Raw genomic sequence first — 10849 nt, 5'->3', positions numbered from 1 at the left:
TGTTTCTGCTCAGACTTGGATGTCCGACCTGAGTTCATCCTGTCAGGTCCTTCTCCCAGTGCCAACTCAATTTTTCCTCGGTGGATGCCCACCAAGGTGGCCAGTGGGCTGCAGCACATGGGGTGCAAAGAAAGGCTGAGAAAGCTGGATCTGCTCAGTCTGGGGAATGGGAGTGGGGGTGATTTCAGTCTCTCTAAGGAATAGCTGTGAAGGTGAACACTTCCCAGAGGCCCACAGGACAAGAAGATGCAGGTTACAAAAAGGGAAATAACCTTTAGACAAAGACAAACGTTATTCCCTGGGATAGGGTGTGGTGCAGACACAGGGATGAGAGAGATCTTGGGATCTCCAGCCTTGGGTATTCTCCCAGACTGTCTAGGCCTTGAGCAAGCTCTCTGGATTTGCTGTTAACCCTGCTCCGAGTAGCTGGTTGGCCTGCAGATCTCTTGGTGTCCTTTCCCCCTTCAGTTTTCCTGGGATTTACAGTGATAAACTGTTTTACTTCCTAGCCAGAGTTCACTGGCTGGACTCTAAACTAACCCTTGGATGCAAGCCCTGCAGCCCAGGCGGTTCCAGTCTGTTGCATTCTTTTCTGTCAGGGCTGTCTGGATACCACAGAAGTCTTCATGAGCCAGAAGACCTTTTCTTGTAAAAGCTCTTCTCCTGTAATTACAAGCACTTCCAGCCATATCTTTGCTCATAAATTGGTCTCCGAAGCTAATTTGTGCCTTGTAAAACTGAGGGTTACATGGATTCATCATGGAGCTGCAGTCAGAGCATCATAAACACTTTCCTCAGTCTTGATGACCTTTCTGTAATATATTTACCCTGGAATCCCTCTGAAGGTTTTAGTATCAATGTTAATGCCTCTAAGTGAGTAGTAAGTGATGAATTCCCTTTTGACCCCTTCACCCTTTGGAGGTTGGTGACCGATGTGGTCCTTGGCCAAACCCAACACTTTGCCCTTTGATAACTTATCATAGAGACATGGACTATCCTGAGCTGGAAGAGACCCACAAGGATCATCCAGCCCAGCTCCTGTCCCTGCAAAGACACCCCAACAATCCCACCCTGGGCATCCCTGGCAGCACTGTTCCAATGCTCCTGGAGCTCTGGCAGCCTCGGGGCCGTGCCCATTCCCTGGGGAGCCTGGGCAGTGCCCAGCACCCTCTGGGGGAAGAACCTTTCCCTGACCTCCAGCTAAACCCCCCAACACAGCTTCAGCTGCTCCCTCGGGTCCTCTCCCTGGTTACCAGAGAGAAGAGATTGGTGTCTGCCCCTCTGCTTGTTGCAGTCTGTACCAGAGGAGATATTTATGCCAGCAATTTTCAGTGGGAATCACTCCCATTTCAAAATCCAGTCCTCATATTTTGTGCTGGAGTCATTGCTTTGCATTTGGAAGTCAATTGTGATGTTCGGCTTCACCAAGTCCTCTCTCTCATATGTTGCTGTGCTGACAACAGTCCATCCTCTTCTGAGCCTTCATATGGTGAACAAGACAATTTCCTTGGCCTTTTCCCACCACATTGGATCACTTTCCCTGCCTCCCCTCTCTCTTCTGGCCAATATGTGGCTGAGCAGATCTGGGGAGCAGGAGAGTCATTAAAGCTTGTGACAAAAGTTCACAGTGTGAGCAAGTCCCTCCTCTCCCCGTCTCAGATTCACTTGAATTGAGCCAGGTCCTGGCAAAGAGCCAGGAGCAAAAGGGAGTCAGCTGGGCATGGATACACTTAGTCTGGAGACTGGGATCTTCATTAGAGCTGCAGTTTCTGAAAACACCTTGCAGGTTAGGCAAGAGCCAACTGCTTTGAAACGGGAGCAGGATGGACCCAGGTGCTGGGGATCCTTGCAACAGGTGAAAATTATAGCTGCAGATTTTGGTATCTGTGGCTTTGGAGCCCAAATGTTGTATCAGATCTGAGCTGACTCTCAGTCCATGGGGAACTGGGAATGTCCTTGGCTTTCTCCATTCTCATCAGAGACACTTATCAGCTTTTGGAACCAAAGACCTCCTTACTCTCCACAACTCCCTGACAGGAGGGGGCAACTGGGGGGAATTTGGGCTCTGCTCCCAAGGAAAAAGGATAGGAGGAGAGGGAACAGCCTCAAATTGCACCAGGGGAGGTTCAGGTTGGACATCAGGAGGAATTTCCACATGGAAAAGGTGGTCAGGCACTGGAAGGGGCTGCCCAGGGAGGTTTGGAGTCCCCATCCCTGGAGGTACCCAAGGAAGGACTGGATATGACACTCAGTGCTCTGGGCTGGTGACAAGGTGGGGATCAGTCACAGGTTGGACTTGATGATCCTGGAGGTCTTTTCCAACGTCAGTGTTTCTGTGAAGTCTTTGAAAATTGCTGACAGTGACTTAAAATAAAGCTTTTCAGTGGTTTGTGAACTGTTGTGAACTTGCAGACTTCCTTGTCCCTGACATTCTGGGTAGGTTTCTATGTGCAGAGTTGTGTCAAAGGTTTCTTCTACAGTAGGAGCCTGACAGTAGCACCCTGGTTTGGAAGCCACGGCCATCCTTGCAGGACAACCATTCCACTCCTTTCATTGGCATTACATTTTAGGAACCTCTGTCTGGTAGGTCAGGATGAACCAGTTGTGCATCAAATCAACCTTCCCCCAGTTGCAAAAAGCCATAACTTTGTACAGATGAGATACAGGAAAGGCTGACAGGCATTAGAAAGGCAACTGTTTGCTGGATCAAACTTTGGAGAATCAGAAAGAGGCCACGGTTTCTCTAAGCACTGGCTCCCACAGGGACCTGCTCTCTGCAAGCACCAGTTCAGAGGGTCCCAGTGTGCACACATGGGGCTCTTGTCATTTCCATGGGCTGGTGCAGGGACAGTTCAGAGGCTGTGGAGAAGCTCTTTGCTTTGGCTGCCTCTCCTGTGGTTGCAGGGAAGCCTTGGGAGAGCTGAGAGGTGAGGCTGCAGTCACCTCTCTCCAGTTTTCCATTGAAAATCAGGGTAAGAAGGGTCCCTGGCTAAGCCAGAGGAGCAGGGAGCACAGGCAGTGCCTTTCTATATTATTCTGTCTTTTCTCAGTTTCTTCAGGAAATATCACTGAGTCTTGCCCATTTTACTGTCCTCGAGGATTTGACTTTGTTCTTTAGGTTGCAGGTGATGGTCATTGTGGTTTTATGGGTCCTCTGGCTATTCCCTTTTGAGAATCTGCAGCTCTCAGTCCTGGCTGGAATTTAGAGTCATTGCTCCTTTGAAGTGCTGGCTCTAGAGCAAGGCCTGGTGTGCAGATGATGAATCATGAAACATTTGTTTTTCAGCCCAGTCATTCTGTCTATTGCAAAGTTCCTTTTCACATAGTTGTTTTAGGAGATGAAATGCAGTTGGAGCAGTCCCAGGTTATACCTGCATTTTCCTGATTTACTCCTTGCTTATGCAGATGCTGTCTGAACACGTGCCTGCCTCTGGCTAGGAACACATTGGGACTAGCTGCTCTTGCTTTGTTTATCTTTTTCTCTAGACTTGTGGCACTTTTCCCACTCTATATGCGGAATGTCCAGCTTCTCAGCTTGGTCCCTCCAGTTCTTGGATGTGAAGGGCAGGGTCTGGCTGCTCAGATCACTTCTTTTCTTTTTCTCCCCTCCAAAACACTGATTTCTGATTTCCTGGACATTTTGCAGCCAGTTCGCTTGGTGAAGGTTAATGTTTGCACAAAGTGAGACATCCTGGGGTCATAGAATCATGGAATGGTTTGGGTTGGAAGGGACATAAACATCATCTAGTTCCACCCCTGCCATGGTCAGGGACACCTTCCACTACCCCAGCTTGCTCCAAGCCCCAACCTGGTCTTGGACGCTTCCAGAGATGGGGCAGCCACAGCTTCTCTGCACAGGGTTTGTGCTGTCCGGTAAATCCTGCTCCTCCCCAGTAGAGGTTTTCTTACAATTCCTCAGGGTTCCTAATCCCAGAGCTCCCTGAAGGGGCCCTCCAAGCACTGCCAGCCCCACAGCCCCTGCACACGCACTGCTTTGCTGCTGTGTTTGCTGTGTTGCCATCCAGCCCTCCTGGAGCTCTCGCAGTGCCGTTGCTAAACCGGCTTCCCACGGTGAGTGCAGCTCCCAGCAGAGAGCACAGTCTGGCTGAAGCCTCACTCCCAAACCTCATTCCAGCTTTGCACCACCCACACGTAGCTGATGGAGGGAGTCTCACCTCTGCTCTACATCGCCAGCTGCTCGTGACTCGTTCACTGCTCTGCTCAACCTGCTCCGGGCTGGAAGGATGGAGCTTTTCCTCCTTCACTACCCCTTTACCTGTCTGCTCATCACCTTTCTAGTCCTCTACCAGGTGAAACCTGCATTCAGATTCTTCTGCAAGATGACCTTCTATAAGTTGTGGCTCTTCACCATAAGCATTGGGGTTATGATCCTCAGTATTCCTCGTGGACGTAACGCAGAGAACATGATGTAAGTTGTCTGTGGCTCCTTTCTGCTCTGAGCACTGATAGAGTCCACTCTGTCCAGTGCTTTGATGTGGAGGGTCCTGGGGGTGTGCTGTGGTGCGGAGGGATCAGTTGTATATTGGTGTGGGGAGATGACAGACTGTAATTCAGAGAAGGGGTGTGGGTTTTAATACTGGTTTGGGGTCGATAAAAAGAATAACAAATTATGGAAAGAAAGGATGTAAAAAGTGACATGGATTTGCCAAAGCAGGTGATGCCAACAACCTGGATGTAATGCATATTGCTACTTTTATTAAAGCTCTTTTATCTGGTCTTTGGAGCTGTATTTCCCTCCTCCCCATGGCTGACCATTCCATTTCTAAGTTGTGTTGAGAAAGCCATCCCAGGTGCTCTTCCTATTCTCTACTTTGAGCCAGTGCACACCTGAGACATCACCACGGTGCAGTGCTGGCCCCTGCATGGGCACTGGTGTCCCCATCAGCTCAGTGACAGCCTGGTGTCCCAGGTCTGGCAGTCCCCCAGCCCATCCCGTTGCTGCCCATCCTGTCTCTCCAGATTCCATTCAGACTCTCCGGGCTGAGGACTCGCCTGGAGGCTGCGTAGGGTGTCCAGGAGTGATCAGTGGTGGTGGCAATCAGGAACCTGGGCTGAGGGGGGACGCAAAGATGACTCTTGTACACGGCACCACAGTTCTTGAACCCTCCTGAAGTACTGCAGAAGCAGGATTTACTATTCCATTTTATGCTCCGGTGAGAATTCACATCTCCTAACTGAGCATCAGTTTTTTGCTTTGAGAAATTTTCTTCACCTCTTGACATTGGTGCCTTTTTTTTTTATTTTACCAGTATCTCATCAAATAGGGCTCCCAGCACTGCAGCCTAATGTCACCTAGAGGCAAACCCCTCTCTTTCAAAGCCAGCAGAGTTAGGCACATGTTTATTGCAGCCTGTATTCCCAACCCAGCAAGATGGGCAGGGAAGCAGAGTACAAAGGTGTGCTGTGAATATGGATATTTTCTAATATTTGGTTGATCTGTGGAACTTCTGGGGCTGGAGTTGCTGTGTCAATGGTCATGTATGGCTTGAGGGAAATCTGTGAGGTGTATTTGTCTTCTGTAATTAAATAATTAGCTGCAGAGGGACACTAATTGTTCTTCTCCAAGTCATGGGTCAAATCTGTGTCTGTGGGAAACTGGCAGTGTATGAGGTGGGCTGGTTCGGATGCAGTGTTTTGTCCCAAATTTCAGCATCTCTTTGGCTAATTTCCGCTCCTTTTTCCAGGCTTTTGCGCACACTGGCCCTGCCACTCAAATACATCTTTGGCATTCAGATAGTGGTGAAGGGCAAGGAGAACCTCAGGACTAAGAAGCCTTTTGTCCTGGTGATGAATCACCAGACCTCCCTTGACATCCTGGGTATGTGGTGATCCTGCCTCCCACTCCTGGCCCCAGGTGTTTGTAGGGGTGGGTCGTATGGAATCCCAGGTGCCACAGGCAGCAGGGCAGGCGTGGCTGCTACAGAGTCCTTCACCAGCCAGCCCCAGGCCAGGGCTGGTCTCCAGGGTGTCAGAGGCATTTTCAAGCTGCATCAGCTTCACCCTCTCCAAGGGAATGGGGACAAGACTGCCAGCTGGCCACAGCCTTCTCATAGCTGCTCTCCTTCAGTGCCAGGGTGGATGGTCTAGAGAGCCCCAAAATTCCCCAGGGATTCTATGAAGCTTCAGGCATGGCATCTCCTAGAGCAGAGGGCTGTCACCCAGAATCTAGAGGGACCCCAAGTGCAGATGACAACTTGTTCTGTCCTTGCTGTCCCTTTGCAGTGATGATGGAGATACTGCCGAGGCGCTGTGTGCCCATTGCCAAGAAGGAGATCCTGTACATGGGTACATTCGGCCTGGCCTGCTGGCTCTCAGGGGTCATCTTCATCGACCGCAAGAGGAGGGAAGAGTCCATTGGCACCCTGACAGAGGTGGCACACTCCCTGCACAAGGACAACGTGAGTGGGGAGGAGTCCAGTGAGGAGCTGCTGGAAAACAGCAATCTGGATGTGGGTGGGAAGAGATCTTTGTCTCTGGGCTGGGCACTGAGCAGAACAGAGTGAGAGCATCAGTGTGTTCTGTGTCCATGAATGGAGGTGAGGAGTACAGAGATGAGCCCCAGGGCACCATCCCTGTGCAGTGGCTTAGTACTGTACCTGGAGATTCTTCTGCCTTAATGTCTTCTCCCTCCTGCAGTTGCGTGTCTTGATCTTCCCTGAAGGAACTCGCAACCATGGTGGCTCCATGTTGCCCTTCAAACGTGGGGCCTTCCAGCTGGCTGTGACAGCCCAGGTGAGACCCACCTTCCTCCTGCCCTTGGAGTGTGATTTGCTTACTGTGGTCCACCAGCAAACCTGGGTCCTGGCCCCTGGCTTCCCTATGGATTGAGCACACATCCAGGAGCCCTCAGGGGTTTGCAGGTGGCACAGGAGGCGGCTGTTTCTGTGACAAGTGGAAAACCTTTGTTATAGCTTGGAAAAAAAAAGTGGGGGGACCTTGACAAGAGCCCTGGACCTGCACAGGGAAGTTTCTGCTGAGTTAGCCTCTGTAGACAGTAATCTGACAATCCACAGTTGTTGGCCTAAATACAGAGATGAAATTACAAAGCCTAGTAGTGAGGACATGGGGTAATACAGTTCAATGATCTAAATATTCAAATAATCCTCTGAGTGTCTGCTGTGGCACTGACAGGGATAATTATCAGCAAGGTGCAAGATTCACCTGAAAACATGACTTGAATTTTGGGGGAAGGATAAGGAAATGTGTATATTCACTGTAGACTGCCTTCCCTCCAGGTCCCCATTATTCCTGTAGTGTTGTCTTCCTACAACAGCTTCTACAACCAGAAGGAGAAGAGGTTTACACCAGGTGAGGATGACCTGGGGCAAAGAATGGTCTGGGTGGTGGTGCAAGCTCAGTCCTTGGAGCCATGACAAGGGTGGGCAGAGGACCACGTGTAATATGGAGATGGCACCCAGAAAACAGCAGTTTCTGTCTTTTTGGGAAGAAATGGGACATTTCAGGCATCACTTTTTCTTCTCCCCTTGGATTTCTCACCAATACCTGTCCAAGAGAACTTGGAGAAGCAGCAGAGTCCTGGGGTAGGTCCTGCCCCTGACCCCTCATGCTGCCCTTGGATCTGCAGGTGAATGGAGAGCTGGGAAACATTTATGGTTACAAAAATTTCTACTGGCCAACGATAAAATTTTCTGGGAAAAAATGGCACAAGTCTTGGGCTTCAGAAGGAAAATGCAGAAAAAAATGGTACAAATTCCAACAAAGAAAAGTAACCCATCCTGTTCCTTCGCTCCCTTAGCTGCTGCCCACCTTAAAATGGACTTCTGCCACTCTTTCCCAGGCCAGCCCTGGTGTTCCCTAAGGAGAGGATCTGCTTCCCATTCCTTCCATTGTTGTGCCTGGTTGCAGTAATTTTCTTGCAGGGAGACACTTGGAAGAGAGAGTGGTGCAAATTATAAACATGGAATTGCCAATTTCCAGTCATCTTTCACCTGCTGGGTTTATCCTCTCCCTGTTCACACACAAAAGTCTTTTGGATCTGGAAGTGTTCCCCCACCTGAGGGTCAATAGGACCAGGAGCAGGGATTTCAGCAGCCTGCTCCTTTCCCTTCCCTTCCCTTCCCTTCCCTTCCCTTCCCTTCCCTTCCCTTCCCTTCCCTTCCCTTCCCTTCCCTTCCCTTCCCTTCCCTTCCCTTCCCTTCCCTTCCCTTCCCTTCCCTTCCCTTCCCGCACCTTCCCGCACCTTCCCGCACCTTCCCGCACCTTCCCTTCCCGCACCTTCCCGCACCTTCCCGCACCTTCCCGCACCTTCCCGCACCTTCCCGCACCTTCCCTTCCCGCACCTTCCCTTCCCGCACCTTCCCTTCCCGCACCTTCCCTTCCCGCACCGCACCTTCCCTTCCCTTCCCTTCCCGCACCTTCCCTTCCCGCACCTTCCCTTCCCTTCCCGCACCTTCCCTTCCCGCACCTTCCCCCACCTTCCCTTCCCCCACCTTCCCTTCCTGCACCTTCCCTTCTCTGGGAAATCAGAGAATAACATCCTGTGGAGGGATCTCTGAAGCAGCTGAACATTTTGCTTTAAGCAAGGCCAGCTCTAAAGACAGACGAGTTGGCTTTGTGACCAGTCCAGAAGAGGTTGTATTAACTCCAAGGATGGAGATTACAAGAATTCCCTGAGCTTTTTAGGAAAGACTTTTGCAGTTGCATGTACATTTGCTTATATACAACTTCAGTCACCCTGGGAATTCATGGTTAGCTAATTCCATGCTCAGCTGATCTCTGAGCCCTTTTCCGAATGGCTGTTAAACAGGTGGGACCTGCACTGCTGAAGAAAGAACCCTAGTTAGCTTTTCTTGTACTTTCCCACTTTCCCCACCTGTAAGTTTTGCCAGGGCTGGTTCTGAAGATGGTGGTCAAGATTCCTGCATGCTGAGCAGGTCTGTGGGTCAGGACAGCTCCCTGTGTCCACAGTGGCTCTGGGTGTGCTGAGAAGCCTCTGGAAAGCCTGTGGCTCTGTGCTTGGTGTTGGACACTGTCACTCATGGAACATATCTGGTGCTTGCTGGAAGTCTGCTCCCAAGGGACCTGCATTTCCAGCACAGCCTTGTCATCACTCTGCTCTTCCAGTAGGAGCAAGTGAAGTGAGGTACCAGCCTGGCTTTGGGTGTAAGACGTGAAGGCAGGGAACACAGAATCATGGAATCGCAGAAGGATTTGGGTTGGAGGGGACTTGAAGCTCATTTCATTCCACTCCTTACCATGGGGAAGGACACCTTCCACAAGAGCAGATTGCTCCGAGCCTTATCCAACCTGACAAACCCTTTCCTTTTGTGAAGTTCTTCTCTACGCTTGTTTTGCCTCCTTCCCACGGCTCTGCTGCTGGCACTGCTGGATCTCATTCCAGGCACACGTGTAAAGTCATGCAAGAACATTACAACACATCACAGACACTCCCCAGATCCCCAAGTTCCTGTCTGTGCAGGCGCTGTCTCGTCTCCACTGGCCAAACCAGGGGACTCCTGGTGCCAGAACAGAAGAGCGTGATGCCAGCTCCCCACTATGTTCTTCCAGTTTACACCAGTCCATTGCTTAGGTGCTTCTGTGTGACCAGGGAATCCTGGCCACAATTTCCATCATCCCAAAGTGTGTTTCTGGAAGGAGGGACCCTGCTAAATTTGGTGTACACAGACAGAGCACAGCCAGTTTGGAAGTGTTGTATTAAACATCTTCTCTTTGCCTGTGACCTAGACAGACCCTGAGATCTTTCTGCTGTGAAAACTCATCCTATATGAAACATTATATTGTGTTGGAGGAGATATTCACCTGGTTCCATATTTATGATTCTTGTGGTCTCTGTGGATGGGAAAAGCCCGGGCTGGGTTTTTGCTGTGTGCATTTGGGATGTGGCTGGGCTCCCACACTGGTGTGGGAATGAGAGCATTTCCTTGGTTGGCACCAACTCTCCCGCTGTACCTTCTCCTGCTCTTCTACACCACTGATGTGTTTTTTTCCCCCCTCTCTCACCTTCTTCCAGGAAAGATGATCATCCAGATCCTGCCAGAAGTGGAGACGCTCGGCCTGGGCCCAGACAATGTTCCCAAGCTGACAGAGCAGGTCCGTGACTCCATGCTCTCCGCCTACCAGGGGATATCAGGAATGACGAACAGAGCTTCCCATTAGCGATCCCATCCTCCAGCTCCAGCTGTGTGTGCTACAACTGAGGGGAGGCCATGGCAACCACAGGGAGGTCTGGCAGCAGAGACAACTGTGGATTGCAATGCTGACATACCAGAGACAGGCAAAACATCCATGAAGGAGAGAAGCTTCCAAGGGGAATGTTGCTATGTCCCTCCCAGAGAACTGTGCCACCCAGGAGGACAGGCACACAGCGGACAGCTGGACATTTCTGTGTAATCATAACCCTGAGAATGTCCCTCCAGCTGGACCCCAGGCAGAGCTGGGCCCTTCCTGTGATCATCACTCCCTGCTCATAATCACCTTTCCCTGTTCAGAAACAAGAAGGGGGAGGCATTGATCCCAAGCCTGTGACCATCCTGCCTGGGAAATGGCTGCCTTGGGGTTTGAGGGCTGCCACATTCCCCTGGAACACACTCAGGAGAAGGTGCTATTTTCTTCCTCTTCCATGGGAAGGATTTGGGAAGTACTTCTGCCACGAGAGACAGAAACCAAGGCAGCCTTGGGAGAGGGGAATTAAAGACCTTACATGTGTCTACAGGGCTTGGTGGCTTCTTTGGGATATTTAGTCTTCCTTTTAAGCTGAGGAAGATTTTGCTTTCAGTGGTTGAGCACATCTTCAAAGTGCAAGAGGGACATGTCTGTCTGGGGACTCAGAAACCAGAGGCAAACAGCA

The 10849-nt window shown here is 50.7% G+C and overlaps 1 protein-coding gene across 1 annotated transcript; it reads left to right on the top strand.

The window, feature by feature from the left end:
* The first annotated feature begins 4159 nt into the window (after positions 1 to 4159).
* On the top strand, positions 4160 to 10223 carry LOC138120670 (1-acyl-sn-glycerol-3-phosphate acyltransferase alpha-like). Its single transcript, XM_069033534.1, is given in 7 exon segments — positions 4160 to 4201; positions 4203 to 4429; positions 5706 to 5839; positions 6244 to 6419; positions 6658 to 6753; positions 7257 to 7329; positions 10013 to 10223. Coding segments are annotated over 7 exon segments (894 nt in total). The 3' UTR covers positions 10159 to 10223.
* The last annotated feature ends 626 nt before the right edge of the window (positions 10224 to 10849 follow it).

This window comes from Aphelocoma coerulescens, chromosome 19, assembly GCF_041296385.1.
Source record: "Aphelocoma coerulescens isolate FSJ_1873_10779 chromosome 19, UR_Acoe_1.0, whole genome shotgun sequence".
Lineage (NCBI taxonomy): Eukaryota > Metazoa > Chordata > Aves > Passeriformes > Corvidae > Aphelocoma > Aphelocoma coerulescens.
The sequence above is the reverse complement of the archived record's forward strand: the minus strand, read 5'-3'. Positions and strand labels throughout refer to the sequence as shown.